Here is a 17,913-nt window from a genome sequence, read left to right as displayed (position 1 = left end):
TCAGCTGTAACAACGTAGTCCTGCCCACTAAGGCACCAGCGGTCACCAGCTTGGACACTCAGTAGATAAGGTGCCAAAGCAAGTTATGTGAACCCTCACCTGCTCGCTTCTTCCCTTTCATGACATTCATGCCAAGCCCCTTTTTGAAAGTGCCTGCTTTCTGCCCCAAAATATGAGTGGTACCCTTAAGGCAGAAGCCTGTTCTTCCGCTAAGCTAAGCTTTGGAATGCAGAGTCACTGTCTTTATACCAGACCTGCTCTTGTTCATCGTACTCTGCTAGCAGCCACTGCCTGCGTTTTTGTTACAGTATGGTGAGTGTAGCTTTCAACTTAACATTCATTTGGAAAACTTGCTGATGAAGGCAAGAGCTGATCACTTTGTGATCTTTGGAGACTTGAGTGATGTCGCCTGGCATGGTGTGGAGCCAGGAGTCCTGGACATGCTTTAGTTGTGTGTTTTCAGTTTCATTTCTAAATAAATGGAGGCTCCCCATGGTATAACGATCGGCTGGAACTGAAAGTTTTAAATAAAAGTTATAACCCACCTAGCCTGGGGAAAGGCCCATGTCAGAAGCCAGGGAGACCCCGATTGGATCTGGGCTTGTTTGGGGCACTTCCTTCTCTCTCTGAGCCACAGGTTCTGTGTCCGTGCTGTAGAAGCCCCTCCCTAGCAGGGCTGTAGGAAGCAGGGCAGGCCTGTGCCCGTGCAGTACCCCGCCTGGCACCTGCCATGTTGTGGCATGTGATGGTATCAGGTGTGACCAGGCCCTGGGTATAGAGCTTGTATCCATTCTCATGAGAGCTCACAACGAGCCTGTGTCAGAAGCATCATCCCACTGTACAGAAGGAGAAACTGAGGCAGAGAGGTGCAGTCACTTGGCCAAGGTATGGAGCTACTGCACAAAATAAACCATGCTGTTAGTATGATTTTTTTTTTGCATTTTTATTACTTTTTAATTTTTTTAATTTTTTGTAGAGGTGGGATCTCACTAGATTGCCCAGTCTCGTTTTGCACTCATGGACTCAAGTGATCCTCTCGCCTTGGCCTCCCAAAGCGCTGGGATTACAGGTGTGATATTATCACTTTTATTATTTCACGTAAGCTCTTGCCCCTACCACATCCTCACCATAAAAAAGACAACGAAGATAGGGAAAGGAGAACTGGTCAGCATTATCACCCTTTTCATCTGTAAAACCACAGCTACAGACGGAACTGGGCGATCGTGTAGAATTTCCCCCAGAACCTTATTCCATATCCTCTCTAGGGGAAACCCATAGCTTGCCCTGGGTGTGTGTGTTGTGTTGTGTGCACGTGTGTTCTACCTGATGCTGAAATATGCCTTGAGAGCTGCGGGGTTGGGGGGTGAGGGACGGTCCCCTGCCCTGTCCATAACTCAAGGGACTGCTTGTTTGGTATGGGCACCATGATTTAAAATTGTCCACATTTGTCACTCTAGCTAGCTGTAAACAGGAAGCTCAGCTCAGTTGTCTTTTTTTTTTTGCTTTGCTTTGTATGATTTGAAATTCTGGGTATTCCATGAACCTGGAATTTATGCTAAAATGCTAACAGGTTGTGAAATTGTTTTGAATGAGGGTCTTTCCTAGGGTGGGTGGTGGAGGTTCCTCGTTGGAGACCCCATCCTCTGAGATACAGGGCAGATGCTGCCCCTGAATGGGACTCCCACAAGGCCACCTGTTCGTCTGGATGATGGTGTATGGAATTCTGGGCCGAGCCAGCCTGCAGGTGCAGCCTGACTCTGGCCTGGAGGATACAGAGCGAAAGACCTGTGGTGGCCCCGAGGTTTTGTCGGTTGGTGGGAATACAGAGCACGGGGCGTAGGAGGTTGGTGCGGTCGAGCGGCCTGGCCCTGTCAGGAAGCACTAGCTGCCAGCCTGGAGAAGACCCACTTCCCTTCTGCCCTTCATGTTAAAGGAACTGTCTTGTTTATGTCTTTTAGTGTACACTTGATGAAAGAGAACACATTCACAAACATCTTTCTACTGTAGAATGCCCACATTAAACCGTGTGATGCATTAACAACACTTCCTTGTAGTGCCGTATTACTGAAAGGCTTCCTTGTTTAAAGTATCTAACAAGAAAAGGGAGGGAGAGTGTTGCTGGGGGTGGGGTTGGAGTCAGGTTGGAGCAGGAGCCCCATGTGGTCGAGGCTCCCCCAGAAGAGGATAAACAGCAGCTCTTGAGGTTGGCCGCCATCTTGTTTCCAACCCTTTTCATCTCAGTTCCCTGCGAGAATTTCTTATAAAAATACATCTTGGGCCAGGCACGGTGGCTTACACCTGCAATCCCAGCAAATTGGGAGGCCAAGGTGGGTGGATCATGAGGTCTGGAGTTCGAGATCAGCCTGGCCAACATAGTGAAACTCAGTCACTACTAAAAATACAAAAATTAGGCCGGGCGCGGTGGCTCAAGCCTGTAATCCCAGCACTTTGGGAGGCCGAGACGGGTGGATCACGAGGTCAGGAGATCGAGACCATCCTGGCTTACACGGTGAAACCCTGTCTCTACTAAAAAATACAAAAAACTAGCCGGGCGTGTTGGCGGGTGCCTGTAGTCCCAGCTACTTGGGAGGCTGAGGCAGGAGAATGGCGTGAACCCGGGAGGCGGAGCTTGCAGTGAGCTGAGATCCGGCCATTGCACTCCAGCCTGGGCGGCAGAGCGAGACTCCGTCTCAAAAAAACAAACAAACAAAAAAAAAACACAAAAATTAGCCGGGTGTGGTGGTGCTCACCTGTAGTCCCAGCTGCTCGGGAGGCTGAGGCAGGAGAATCGCTTGAACCCAGGAGGCAGAGGTTGTGGTGAAATGAGATCCCGCCAGCACACTCCAGCCTGGGCAACAGAGTGAGATTCTGTCTCAAAATACATACATACATACATTTATTTTTAAGCCGGGTGCGGTGGTTCACACCTGTAATCCCAGCACTTTGGGAGTCTGAGGCAGGCTGAGGTCAGGAGTTTGAGACCAGCCTGGCCAACATGGTGAAACCCTGTCTCTACTAAAAATACAAAAATTTGCTGGGCGTGGTGCGGCACACTCGTATTCCGAGCTACTTGGGAGGCTGAGGCAGGAGAATCGCTTGAACCCGTGAGGTGGAGGTTGTGGTGAGCCGAGATTGCGCTACTGCACTTCAGCTTAGGGGACAGAGTGAGACTCCATCTCAAAAATATATAAATAAAAATACATCTTTAGCCGTTTATTTTGAATTAGTGGGCAAACAGGATTAAATGTTGTAGATATTGGGATAATCTTTAGCTCTAATGGAGTTTACTTTTTAAATTGAGTCCCAGTTCCAGAGTAGAAATAGTGTTTTTTATCCAGTGCATCCTGTCTTAAAGAATATTTACAGAGACGAGACTCGCTTGCGGTCTCACCTTGATTAGTGAAGGGTCTTTGCCTTCATTTTACTTGGGAGTTCTTTTCTTGGGTGTCTCAGAGTGTGACGACAGTGAAAAATATTCAAGTATATAAACCTTCTGGATACATGTTCTCAGCTGCATTGCTGGTTTCTTTGGAGACAAAAGTAATTACCTGATTTCCAGTTCTCTAGAGTGTTCTAAGAGAAGGAGCAGAGGAAGCTGTTCAAGAAGCTTAATTGAAAAGGAAAGTGAAAGGACACAGTGAGATCTGAAGACTCAGGGGCTCTCTTGTTGGTGAACAATTGCGAAATTTGGAGTAACTGTGCCTGGAATGTTTTGGCCCCAAGTCTAAACAAAGGAGTAGTTTCCAGATAAGCGCTATTTGCATAGGTATGTAACTACATGAGGTCAAGGTGTTGAGGCTGGAGAGAGCAGAGAAGGTGAGTGAAGGCCTCCCCGCTCAGCCTGCTCTTCAGCCTTCAGTCTTGCTTTCTCCTCCCCGTGGCGCTTCCAGCTGCTACCCAGGGCTCCCCGACCCAACTCTCACCTGCCAACCATGAGTCCCCTCTCGGGCTTTCCACGTGGAGACCCTGACTTACCGCCAATAGCCCCCTTTCCGAAAAACACTGTCACTTATGCAGAGAGGAAGTTGTTTATTTGGAAAACAAAGTTCACCCTTCTGTTGCTTGATTTTGAAATGCTTTATGTAAATAATCTTTGCTTGTTTGGGGGAAAAAAATTCTCAAAAAAATGCAGGTTGGGGGATGGTTGGTTGTTGTCAAGGGAGCTCCCTCCTGCGGATGCAGACCTGGGCTCTGTGGAGTTCTGCCCTGGGGCTGGGGGTTTACTCCTGTCCTCAGAGGAGTTCACTGTCACTGCCGCCCATGCTAGATAATTGTTCTATTTAACTTTTTAAAATCCTGTACTAACAGCAGACTGTTTCAGAGGGAAACACTTAGGGCCCAGTCTGTCAGTTCCATAGAACTGGGATTCCCCGCAGAGCTCACTTGGAAAGTTAAGAAGAGGCTCTCACGACCATGGCTGATTGGGGGAGGGAGACTCTAGGGTCAAGATCAGAGTCTCTACCCACTCGTGGGTATTTAGGTAGATGTTAACCCTTGACATCTGGCCACTTAGGAAGGCTAACTAGTGAGGAGGAGCTGCTTACCTGTGTCAGGTGATCCTGCCTTCTGCTGTGATGCGAGGAACCCCTCTCGGTCCGTGGGGGCCTTGCCACTGTTGGCATGGGTTGGGAGAATTTAATCCCCATTGTGGATAACACCTTAATACGCTAAAAGAAGATTACTTGTTTTTAAAATCTCCTCTCCATTTTGTCCCTGTCCATTTGGCAAATGGGGCATTATTTGTTAGGGTGACAGAGGCAGGGGCTGGCCCTGGAAGAGGATTTGGTCCTAATGGTTGTCCCTCCAAGTGCAGCAGGAGCAGTATTTTGTTTGGCCATGTAAAAATTTGAGGCAGGTTCAGAATGTTTCTGCTGGAATGCAATGGCACAATCACGGCTCACTGCAGCTTCAAACCCTTGGGCTCAAGTGATCCTCTCACTTTACCCTTCTGAGTAGCTGGGACTACGTGTGCACACCACCATGCTTGGCTAATTTTTTTTAAGAGATGGGGTCTTGCTATGTTGCCCAGGCTAGTCTTGAACTCCTGGAGTCAAGCAGTCCTCCTGCCTTAGCCTCCCAAAGCACTGAGATTACAGGCGTGAGCCACCACACTCAGCTCAGATTGTTTCTTTAATGAACTTTCCTAGCCAAACTCTGAGGGGAGGCCAAGAAAGACTTGGTCTACACTCCAGGTTTTATTGAGAGGGTAGGGAAGCCCTACGGCTGGGGAAGACATGCCAGGGTGTCACTATGAAAAGGTGTCACACATTCTGTCCTAGAGTAGAATGTAGAGATTATACTAGTTTAGTGATGGGGCTTGAGTGATTACTTATGAGCTGTGGAGTCCTGCATTCTAGAAGTTTTAAAGTTCTTTTATCTACTAATTTATTTGCTTGCTTTTAATCAAGTGCTTGGTTCTCTATGTATTAGGGAATGGGTGGTGGGAAACTTTCTGCAGAACTGGATACGAAGGGAAATGAAATTCATTCTTGCTTGGGTTGAGGCGCTAAGTCTGTTTTCTTGGTACAAAGTTGATTAGCTTAGTAGAGAAGACTCCAAAGGAATCATGCAGTGCTCAGAGTCAGTGTCGGGTTTTAAAATTTATTTTTATTTTTTATTTTTTACTTTAAGCAGTAAAAGGCGTGGGCTGTTGAGACCAAGGACAGGGAATTTTCTCAGTGTCGTGCCATTGGTGCGTGTAACTCATCTGGCCACAAAGCATGTTCCTCCAAAAAGGACTGTTTATAGATCATTTATTTTTAACATGAAGAGACGACATTTCTTATACAAACATTTTTTTGTTCTGGCCCTTTGTGAACTCTGGAGATGATGGAAATATGTAATTAACTCATGTGAATCAGTCTTCTGAACATGGTGTTATAAGAACCGGTAGAAAGAATCGTGTGACTTTCTGCCAATGTTGAGAGAAGCCGGGATTTTCTTTTTCTAGCTCTGTGGCATTGAGGGATTTGGTTGTGGACACTGGATGTTGACCCCTGCCAGGGCCTCAATGCTCAGGTTCCGTTTTTGTTCCAGAGTGGAGTGGGCCAGTGGTGGGAAGAGCTGGATCCAGGACTTTGCTGCGGCCAGGATTCAGCAGATGAGAAAGTATGTCCTAGCCCTGAACTTGGGGGAATAGCAGGCCCCGACCGAGTAATTATTTTGATAATCTTTCCATTTGGTATTTTAGATTCTGATAAATCCACCAGAGAATTAAAGAATTTTCTCTTCCTGTCCAGTGACTCCCTGCAGTGGATGGAGTCAGTGGTTCTTTTAGGAATGAGGAGGTCAGTCTGACTTACCCTCAGCTCCTGATAGCTTTGCTTTTTGGCCAAACACTGGCCACCTATGGAACCCCCTTGTACCTGCCCTATGGTCCAGCCCAGTGTGCCCCAGCGTCCCCTGCCCTCCTGGCCAGTGCACACCTGGCAACTGGCCTGGTAATTATCCCACATGTGTCTGCTTGGCCCTCTGCCCCCGGGAGGGGAGTGGGGAGGGGTCTGACCTCTCATTCTAGATCAGCTTCTGTAGAGGAATCTGTGGCAGAAACTGGATCTCCCGCTGTGCCATAGTAGCTGTGAAAATCACGCCTCTTAATACTGTATGATTTATGATTTATGTCAGGAAGCCACAGTTTGGTTTATTCCTGATGTTATTATCTTTCTCTGACAGGTTCTTGAATGAGCTCATTTTATAATTCTAGTTTTGGTATGACTGCATAATTTTATAATTGTTTGATACTTTGTATGTTTTTCCAATGACTCCTACCTTTTTGAAAACCATGATAGTGTCAAAATTATTTAGGTGAAAGCAACCCCTTGTGTTCTGGGTAATGTAAGAAGACTTTTTTTACTTTTAACATCTATAACTTGCTTTCTTTTTAAGACTCATTTTTAGCCAAAAAAGATGGCTAATGGCTTTGACTGTGTATGAATGTGGAAACATTTGGGGAATTAAAAATCAGCTATTGTGGAGAAACAGAACAAGATGATATTTAAAGCAAAAGACTTTGTTGGCCGGGTACAGTGGCTCATGCCTGTAATCCCAGCACTTTGGAAGGCTGAGACGGGTGGATCACGAGGTCAGGAGATCGAGACCATCCTGGCTAACACGGTGAAACCCCGTCTCTACTAAAAATACAAAAAATTAGCCAGGAGTGGTGGCATGCGCCTGTAATCCCAGTTAATCGGGAGGCTGAGGCAGGAGAATCACTTGAACCTGGGAGGTTGCAGTGAGCTGAGATTGCGCCACTGCATTCCAGCCTGGGCGACAGAGTCAAACTCCGTCTCCAAAAAAAAAAGGAAAAAAACTGCATTATATGTGGAAAGCACATGATAACTAGATTTGGTCAAGACTTTGGATCCTAAGAAAGTCATCAGGAAGCAAATATTTGAAATATTGTTCTAGTTTTCAAACTACTACATTATAGAAAAGATGTTAATCTGAATATTTATCCAACTTTGAAATTCTAAATTTGTATCCTTGCTAACATATAAAGTCCAGATTATTTTGATATAAAGATGCCTAGGCCGGGCGTGGTGGCTCACACCTGTAATCCCAGCACTTTGGGAGGCTGAGGTGGGTAGGCTGAGGTCAGGAGTTCGAGACCGACCTAGTCAACATGGTGAAACTTTGTCTCTACTAAAAATACAAAAATTAGCTGGCCATGGTGGTATGCACCTGTAATCCCAGCTACTTGGGAGGCTGAGGTGGAAGAATCGCTTGAACCAGGGAGGCGGAGGTTGCAGTGAGCCGAGATTGCTCTACTGCACTTCAGCCTGGGTGACAGAGTAAGACTCTGTCTCAAAACAAAAAAAGATGCCTGCGGCATCTGAGAACAGTGGCTCATACCTGTAATCCCAGCACTTTGGGAGGCCAAGGTGGGAAGATTGCTTGAGCCCAGGAGTTCGAAACCAGCCTAGGTAGACCCCATCTTTACAAAAAAAAAAAATACAAAAAGTAGGTGGGTATGGGGGCACACCCCTGTAGTTCCATGTACTCAGGAGGCTGAGGTGAGAAGATCTCCTGAGCTGGGGAGGTATGAGCCGAGATCACACCACTGCACTCCAGCCTGGGCGACATAGCGAGACCTTGTCTCAAAAAAAAAAAAAAAAAAAAAGGAAAAAAAAAAAGATGCCTATGTATGTGCTGTCCTTTGTTTTAGATACAGTTTTCTCCCTTACCTGTGCCTCCTCCAGGTGGTGGTCTGTCAGGTGGTGGGCCAGGCTATTCAGTTCTTGGTCAGCGAGAAGCCTGCCTCAGGTGCTGGATGCCGGCTGTACAACGTGCGGCTCTCCCCGTTCCATTTACAGGTAAAGATGTGTAGATTTTGCAAGTTATGAGACCTGTCACAGTTCTCAGAAATGTGAAGAGTGAGCATGGTGTGAGTCACGGGCTGTAACATTCATGTTTTTATTATCATTCATGTCATAATTTTCAAACTGTAAGCTTCCATATAGGATTTTATGTGTAGGAAATGATCATACACACACACTACACATTACACACACACACTACACACGCACACATACATTTATAATAAACTCAGGGGTTGACTCTTTCGGGCATTTGAACAAGGTGGGGTGTTGTTGACGGATATGATAAGGCAGGTGGCATCTGAGATGAGAAAAGTGGTTCTGGTTCCGAATCTGGCACTGGTTGCAGCTTGGAAACACAGCTGAGCGGTGGCGGTGGGGCATTCCTCTTTTCAGTTTCTGACAAGGTCGATTTAAAAAGAATCCCCCCCCCCATTATTATTATTATTATTTTTAGAAATCTGGTCTACCATATTCACCTCTGTATCCTTAGCTCTTGTCACTCTATAAATACTTAACATGTTTATCAATTGAATAAGGGAACAAAACTAGATATAAATGACTCAGATAATTGTATACTATTCATTATTAGGTATTATTTTGGGCATTATGATGGACATAAGAAAAAAATGCTCAAATGTATATTCTCACTGGAGAAATAAAATCAATAAACATTAAATAATTAGGAAATAAGACATTATTCTGCAGTGATAAGTTGTGAGAAATAGATAATATATAGAGAGATGCAAAAAAAATAGTTCATTTGAAAATATGTACTTAAGCTTGAATTGTTTTGGTGATGAGTTCCTAGGAAGTTTCATTTCATAATGAAAAGAGGCACTTTGTAGCATCCATCACCATTCAAAGAATTCCCAGAGTCAGTTTTGTCAATATCCTGGATGCTTTTTTTTCTTTTCTCTCTTCCTTTGCCTTCCTTGCATTTCTGCCATTCCTTTCTCTACTTTTCTCATTCTTCCATCCCACCTTTCCCTTCCTAGGTTCTCATTCCTTTTCTCTGGTTTATGATCAAGCCTGACAATGGTATCTTATAAAGCTAGCAGGTTTGACTTGGAATCTGGGAAAGTATTTATTTTTATTTTTATTTTTTATTTAAGTTCTAGGGTACATTAGTATTACCATCATTCCATGTTTTAATAATAGGCTTATAATAATAAAGACATACATATAATTATACATATCTCTATCATTTTATATAGAGAGACTTACGGATCTCTAGTAATTACAGTAAGCCTAGTGACACTTTGGATGGCCAATTCATCAGAGAGCTTGTGCATCTCTCACATCCGGCCAGATAGTCACCAGAGTTCCTATTTAGCTGGTATTTAAAAATTGCAGTTGTCTGGACTGGTTTCAAGGGTCACTGCCAGTTCAATGCCCTGTTTCATCCCCTGTGTCCTTGGACTTAGCACCTAATTTGGGGGATGAGCTCAAGTCATGCAGAATTCCCAGTCGCAAGGGAAGATGACATCTCGTATGCTTTTCCTACAAAGGCATAGTTTTAAATAGCCAGCACTCACAAGATTTCCTGGCTACCTACGTGGCTTTTTTCTGAAATCCCCCCTCCCAGTTCCTCAGCCCCACCCCAGCAGCACCCACTTTGAGAGAACTGCAGAGGTGAAAGGTTGGCACCATGGATTCGCGAGGTGTTCATGCTCTCCTGCATCCCCCAGATGATTTGGACAATGTGGTTAGAAAATAACCTTCAACGTCTGGGTCATATTTACCCAATATATGATGCATGTTTTGGAACTGACTGAGTCCAGAGAGGATCACAAACACAAATGAAGAAATGTCATTTCTGACATTGTGTTTATTATATCAAAGCATTCATGCCATTTTAAGCAGCTCACACAGAAGGAACACAGTTGTATCTTTGATCTGTTAACACAGTTAGAAACTGGTATGTGGATTACCTCTCAGCGCAGAGGCAGCTGCTAGAGATTGGTAAGTAATTGATGCTGGTGGCAGGAGGCGTTCCCGCTTCTCTGATGTTCCTCTGACCAGAGATGCAAGAGTGGTCTCCCTCGACTCAGCTGTCTGTGTCAAAACAATTAAAGTGCACTTTTCCCCTAGAATTACCTAATTTTTTCCAGAATTACCAAACAAGGAAGGCAGGTTGGAGACGGTTATGAAGTAAAAGTCATCCTTTTTCTCTTACCCTGCTTCTAGCCAAGGTGAGAGTCCACGTACTCAGATAGTCTAAAGTCGTTCTTCCCTTTTGTTTAGGAGCGGGGAAGGGATGGAGATGTGCAAAGTTGAGACTTTTGCTTTGGATGGAACATCTAGCTGAAGAATAAAGGACGCAATAGTAGCTTTCTATGGCTGTGGAAACAAATGACCGTGAACAGTTTAAAACAGCACAGACTGGTGATGCCATCATAAAGGAGGCCAGGTGTCCGGCCAGGTGCAAATCCAGAAGCTGTCAGGGCTGCCTGCCTAGTGGCAGTCACAGGGGAGTCTGTTCATTGCTTTGGGGGTTTTTGGTAGAATTTCATTCCAGGGGATTACAGGATTGAGTTCCATTTTCTTGTTGGCTGTCAGTGGAGGGCCATTTCTGGCTCCTTGAGGCACCCCATTTTCCAGCTCAGGGTGCCTTCCTCCACTTCCACACCAGCAGGGATGCCTACAGTCCTCACTTCATATGCCCTGGCCCCTCTTCTCCCACGCTCCCCCGCTCTTCAGGACTCACGTGTTTCCACTGGGCTCTTTGGAAGGACCCAGGGTCATCTCCCCATCTTGAGGTCCTTCCCCTGTTGCACCTGCCGAGTCTCCTGTGCCCTGTAGGGTCCCACAGTCACAAGTTCCAGGGATTAGGGTGTGGACATCTTTGGGGGCCACTGTTCTGTCTCCCAAATGGACAGGATGGGATGAGGCATCCTTAGAGATTGGAGTCCAGTTAGAGGCTGCTGTGGTGGCCCCGGCAAGAGACAGTAAAGAGGCCTTTGTGTGGCACAATCTTCAGGGCTGTGTGAGTGTGGGGCAGGGGAGCCCGCGCCCAGGATTAGAATGAGGTGCCCTGGACCCTTCTCTCACTCCTCTCTCCTTTATGCCTTGGGGACACTCCCAGAAGAAGAGATGCAAGGCCCAGCAAACTACGTTAAATAGACTGCAGGGCTTTGATGACATCTAGTTGTTGGCAACCAATGCTGAGGTTCCTCTTTGAGGGGTAGGTTGAGGCCAGTGAAGGGGCAGGAAGGGAAGGGGGTAAAGGGAGTTTGGGGTCCTGCTGTCCATTTTGAAAGCACATAGTATGCCAAATGGAAAGCTAAGCAGTTTTCTATGAAAATACATGAATAGATGAGCAGGTACGCATATACATACACACATGCACACTCACGCACACATGCACACACATGCACACACAGGCATACATGCTTACACGCACAGTTCCACGCCACACTCCGGGGCATACATGCACACACATGCACACTATGTTACACCACATTACGCATTGCTGCACGTGACACACGCACACATGCACATGCACACACACGTCCACTCACACATGCACACTCACACTCACATGCACACACGTGCTCACACATGCACATATATGCACTCACACACACACAGACATGCACTCACACATGCACATACACCCATACACGCACACACGCACATCCACACACACGCCCACTCACACATGCACACTCACACTCACATGCACACACGCTCATACATGCACACTCACACATGCACACACATGCACACTCACACATACACGCACACGCACACACACACTCGCATGCTTACATGGAAACATGTTCACATATGTGTGCACACATGTACACACATGCTCATACACGCACACATGCACACATGCTCACATACATGCACATGCACATGCTCACATACACACATGCACACGTGTTCACATACACAGTCACATGCACACACACACATGCACACTAAGGCTTTGGTGGAAAGAGTAGCCCTCTAATAACTTGTTTTTTAATAGCTGGAGTTCCACATGAAAGAGAAGAGAGAGGACCTCCAGATTAGCTGGTCCTTCATCAGTGTGCCGGAAATGGCCGTTAATATCCAGCCCAAAGCACTGGGGGAGGTCAGTCCGTAAGTTTTTGTGATTCTTCCATTGGCGTGAGAACACACGTGTGTTAGGACAGCCTGTGGCGGGGAACTGAGTGCATGGCTGGTGTTGGTGGCCTCCTTCCCTATCCCCAGCCACCCCTTCTGGGGCTGGCTTGGGCCTGTCTGGATGTGGATGGTCCCTTTGGCATGGCAGGGCCTGCGGGGGATGGCTTTGATGGATTGAATGCAGGGCTCCCACCTGAGCTGCACCTGGAGTCACCTGGCCACTTAAAAAAACCCTGAAGCCTTCCCTGCCCCACCCCAGATGCGGGTTTGATTGGCTGGATGATTTTAGCATATGCAGCCAAGGATAATGACAGTGTAGGTACCCGCTCCATGCTCTGCCGTATCTGGTGATCAGGCGCTGTTTCCCGTGGTGAGGGCGCTGTACTCGTAACTTGAGCTGAGTCCGAAGGCTGCTTCCAAGGGCAGGGCCTCTTCTTTCCACAGTTTTTGCAAGGACAGAGCTAAAATCTGAAGGTATTTCCTTCCTTCCTGCTTTGCATGGTTTTAGTCACCCGAAGACAGGAGGTTGGGAACAGGGAATGGGCTTGCAAAGTCGATTTGTCAACTTTCTCCTCTTTCACTAGGACCCGGTGGCTGAGACAAGTGCAATGTCTGACACTCTCAAGGACATCTTGAAGCATTTGGTTGGTTCTGCCTCTCCATCAGTGGTTCTGATCATCAAGCCCACGAATGTAAAGGAAGCTCAGGTAAACCCATCTGGGTGCTGTGGCTGCATCTGAACCCCGTCAGGCACCATGGCCCGCCTCTCTTGGAGAATCTGTGTGCATTTCCAGCATTCCTCCACCTCCCATGGTAGAGCCAAGATGGCTCAGGTGCTTGCTGGAGATAATGATGGTGGGTGTAGGCTAAAGCCTTGGGTTCGGAGCAGGGGGCTGCAAAGCTTCATGAAGAGGAAGGAGAATCACTTGCACCCAGGAGGCGGAGGTTGCAGTGAGCTGAGATCGCACCATTGCACTCCAGCCTGGACAACGGAGCAAGACTTCACCTCAAAAAAACAAAACAAAACAAAACCAAAAAACCCCCTGACATTTCCCTGTCCATTCAGAGCCCTAGACCTCATCCTTCCAGGACCAAGGTACCTGGGAAAGCAGCCAGTGTTGAGAACATTGCCCCAGAAGCAAGCAGGGCCAGGTGGGTGGGATAGACAGAGATAGTTTAGCCTAGGCCGGCCTGCTGCCCTGGTCCTGCCTGCAACAGCTCCTGCCTCTTGGAGGTCTGTGTCCTTTGGGGGTGCACGATAAAGGAGGCTAGTCTCATCTGTGTGACCCCCTTTTCCGTATCACCTGCCTCCCCCCTCATGCTGGAGCCCCCCTGTACCATCTGATTAGGGTGCTACTCACTTTTCTGGTTAAATTCTTATCCAGAGCATTTGCCCTGGTCAACTTCATGGGCCTAAATAACACATCAATAATCCTTTGTTTAAGGTGCGTTCTCTTGGTCATATGCTGATCTTTTTATCATGACTATGTGAAACAGGCACTTATAGTCCCTGAAGTTTAAAAAATATATTTTTTGGCAGTGGTTTTATATAGCATGATAAAATATGTCTTTATTATAATGTCCATCTTTATTATCTAGCTCTTGGTGAAGTCAGTTTGAAAATATAAATTCTTATATGATGTCGGTCCTTGGTCTGCAGACGTCAACAGCTGTCAGTAGAGTCTGAAGACTTTGTTTCACTGAACAGATATCAGCTGATGGCAGTGTTTGGTGCTAAGCCCTGGCTGTGGGGGTCACAAGAGTATAAGGAAGCACCATCACCCTCCCAAAGCCTGCAATATGCAGAAGGGGCACCGGGCCAGCAGGGCAGAACAGGAGGGGTACGGATGTCTGAGGGGCTTCCCAGGGGCCTGAGGCCTGGGGGCACTCAGCCTCTCCAAATGGAGGGGACCAGCCCGTGCTTCTTGGGAGGTGAGAGGAGAGTCCCAGTGCTGTCCCTTTCAGCGTAATTCTGTCACAGTAGCTTATTTCACATCAGAGGTGACTGTGCTGAATATGACAATCAACTTTTAATGTCAAAATGTATGCAACTTCATAAAACAGTCGTATATTTTTGGAATCCATGAATTTAAAAAATAATAGGACCCAGAAGATCATAACTTCAATCATGCTTTTCCATAAATTTGTACATTTTATTTAATCAAAATAGCATATATATATATGTTATATTGGTCAAGATTTTCCAGAGAAACAGAACCAATGGGAGTGTGTGTATGTGTGTGTGTGTGATCAGCTCACACAATTATGAAGGCTGACAAGTTCCGAGATCTGCATTTGGCAAGCTGCAGCCCCAGGAGAGTCTGTGGGATAATTCTAGTTTCAGTCTGAAGCCCTGAGACCCAAAAGAGCCCGTGGTGTACGTTCCAGTCCAAAGGCCAGTGGGTTCAAGACCCATGAAGAGTCACTGTTTCAGTCCAAGTCTGAAGGCAGGAAAAGGCCCCTTTCCCAGCTCAAGCAGTGAGGAAGAGGAGTTTCCTTTTACTCAGCCTTTTTGTTCCATTGCGCCTCCAACTGACTGGATGAGGCCCACCCACGTGAGGGAGGAGAATCTGATCACTACGTGTGCCAAGTTAAATGTTAATCTCATCCAGAAACACACTCACAGTCACACCCAGAATCATGTCGGACCAAATATCTGGGCACCCCATGGCCCAGTCAAGTCGACACATGCCGTTAACCATCACCCTCAGCAATTGAAAAAGAAAAGATTTCATCTCTGTCCCAGACAAGTAGATTGCTCTGTCCCCAGTGCTCGCGCCCTTGGATTTCAGGGACTTCGGCAATTCCGTCTGCGGCTGTAGCACCCTCAGCTCACATTTGGGAAGTGCCCGGCTCAGAACAGTGTTTCCGGGTGGGAAAGAGTACGTGTGTCTCTTGAGACATTAGGAGACGTTCCCCTGAAGAAGTGCTCAGTCGAATCAGCACCCAGGTCTCTGCCTGAAAACTTCTCACAGCATGGGGGCTGGCGCCACCTCCGAGAAGCCCGTCTGGGTCCCTGAATGCTTGCAACAAACAGAGCCTCTTTTAAAAGAACACTCTTGGCCAGACGTGGTGGCTCATGCCTGTAATCCCAGCACTTTGGGAGGCTGAGGCGTGCGGATCGTGAGGTCGAGATTTCGAGATCAGCCTGGCCAACATGGTGAAACCCCGCCTCTACTAGAAATACAAAAAGAATTAGCTGGGTGTGGTGGCGGGCGCCTGTAATCCCAGCTACTCAGGAGGCTGGGGCAGGAGAATTGCTTGCACCCAGGAGGTGGAGGTTGCAGTGAACTGAGATCGCACCACTGCACTGCAGCCTGGACAACAGAGCAAGACTCCGCCTCAAAAAAAAAAAAAAAAAAAAGAACACTCTTGGCAGTGGGTGACAGGTGGAACCCGGTTTGGGAAATGCTGGTTTGAAGCTGGGCTCTTCCAGATTTGGGGGTGCTTTCTGTTGGAAACGCCCTGGTGCCTGTTGGAAGATGTGAGGTAGTGGAAGCTGGTCCCAGCTGCCCCTGCCTCTGTCCCCTCACCTGTGCCCCTCACCTGTCCCCTCGTCCCCTCTCCTGTGCCCCTCACCTGTCCCTTCACCTGTCCTCTCACCTGTGCAGTGCTAGGGTGTGCATAGACATTCCTCATGTGGACGTTGTACTCTGTGTGGAGGTGGGAAATGGGTGTGGGCTGACGGCCCTGGCCGTTCCCATCTGGCTGGTGTCCTGCTCTGTGCTAGCAGGCCGTGAGTGCCTGCAGCCGGCAGAAGAGGTCCTCACACTCTTAAGCACCTGCCCGGGTCAGATAGTTTAGACCCATGGCAAAGCGAGCTCCATCTTCCCCTGTGGTGAGTTTTGGGAACCCTGTCTGTGGATGAATGCATTGCTACTTGTGCTTGCTGTATTTAGGATAGAAAATGCTCCCAGCAGGAGGATGGCGATGGCTCACTGGCGCCCCAGAGCAGACCCCAGAGCTCGGATTCCCTGTGCAGGTTTTCCTGTAGACACCCCACTGCCACCACCCCCGATAACAGGAGTCCAGTGGCTACTTCCTTGGTCCTCAGTCTCCCCACAAAGACCAAAAATAAAGTGCTTTTTATTTTTTCAGAACTTACAGTGTGCCCCCTCTACTGCTCAGGAATCCTGTCCTCCGAAACCTCCAAGGGCTCACGAGCTAAAGCTACTGGTGAGGAACATCGGCGCCTTGCTGCTCAGCGAGCCTGGTGCCTCAGGTGGGTGACAGTGGGAGCCTGGCCTGCCTGGAGGGGCTGTTCCTGCCCCTGAGCAGAGTCAGGGGCTCTGGGGGGGCTTGGATTCTCTGGTGGCATCCTCCTGTGGGGGTGCGGTGGGAGCCCTGCCATGGTTGCAGAAAGCACCTGAAAATGTAACGGGAACAAGAGATGGTAAAAAATCCAATCCTGTTTCTGCACGTGTGAAGGCCGAGGGGAGAGAGGAATATAATTGATTTGGCCTTTTTCATTTGTCTGGAATTGTCCTGTCTTTTTTATCTTTTCTTTCCTTTTTTTATTTTTAAACTGTTGAACCCGTATGTATGTGTTAAGCTTCTGCTTTCTTAGAAAGTGGGTGAAGGGGGATGTAGGGAGTTGATGAGCATCAGATGACTTCGGCCACACTCGGGACTCCCATGCTGGGAGACCATGGCTGCTGTTGGAGCCAAGACAAGCAACACAGAACGGATAACCCCTTCTGGGTGGTTCTGAATCATTGTTGAGGCCCCAGACACAGAGTCACTCGAGACAGGCCACCTCTTTACTCCGCGACTCCGTTTTGCCAAGAACAGGAGTGAATTGTATTGCCTGAGTGTGTTAAAGATGACTTATCTTTATTTGCGAGGGACTTCCTCCGGTTCCAAAAGCACAAACGGGCCACATCTAGCAGCCGAGACTGTGCAGAGCTAGCTGTCGAGGATTTTTTTTTTTGGTAAAAGTGCCTGCATGTTGCCCTTTCTTTCAGCCTGTACTGCTTAGTGGCTAAAAGTGGGCTTGCTGGACTCGGTCGGTCAGGGTTGGGGTCCCAGCTCCCACACGCACCTGCCCTGAGGCCAGGCCCTGTGCCTCCCTCTGCTGGATGTCCCCACGTCTGGGTCTGAGTCTTCTGTTGAAGAGTGACTGTGAAAGCTCAGTAGCGAACGTCTGGAGGCTGCTTCACCCTGCTGCAGCATGGTCCAGCGTCCACACATTCTAGCAATTACTGATTCCACAGTGTGTTAGGGGCTTGGTGCTGCAGGGAGAAGCATTGTCTCAAAGCAGAAACAGCTGTTCACTAGGGACATGTCCTACTACCTGGATCAGATACCCCGGCTAGTATCAGGTACCGCACCTGTCTGGTGTAAGTTGGGAAATGGGAACTCTGTGAGGTATATTTCCAAATTTAGGAGTCAACACGAACTGATGTTCGGGCTTTGGCAAACCGTTAGTCTTGTCTAAAAGTGGGGACCATGCCTCTGTATATAATGGTGCTGCCTCTCGGGG

The 17,913-nt window shown here is 47.7% G+C and overlaps 1 protein-coding gene across 5 annotated transcripts in view; it reads left to right on the top strand.

Moving 5' to 3' along the window:
• C2CD2 (C2 calcium dependent domain containing 2) overlaps positions 1 to 17,913 on the top strand; it is a 70,840-nt gene that overhangs the window by 24,666 nt on the left and 28,261 nt on the right. For 3 of the 5 annotated variants that reach the window (XM_031665757.1, XM_031665759.1, XM_031665761.1), the window contains 4 exons: positions 8,199 to 8,312; positions 12,295 to 12,399; positions 13,016 to 13,138; positions 16,530 to 16,653. In XM_031665757.1, the coding sequence (XP_031521617.1) occupies positions 8,199 to 8,312; positions 12,295 to 12,399; positions 13,016 to 13,138; positions 16,530 to 16,653 (466 nt within the window). The remainder of the gene's footprint in view (positions 1 to 8,198; positions 8,313 to 12,294; positions 12,400 to 13,015; positions 13,139 to 16,529; positions 16,654 to 17,913) is intronic. The other 2 variants (XM_031665758.1, XM_031665760.1) reach the window with 2 other exon arrangements.

Source organism: Papio anubis, chromosome 4 (genome assembly GCF_008728515.1).
Source record: "Papio anubis isolate 15944 chromosome 4, Panubis1.0, whole genome shotgun sequence".
Taxonomy (NCBI): domain Eukaryota; kingdom Metazoa; phylum Chordata; class Mammalia; order Primates; family Cercopithecidae; genus Papio; species Papio anubis.
Note: the sequence above shows the minus strand (reverse complement) of the source record. Positions and strands in the feature narration are given on the sequence as shown.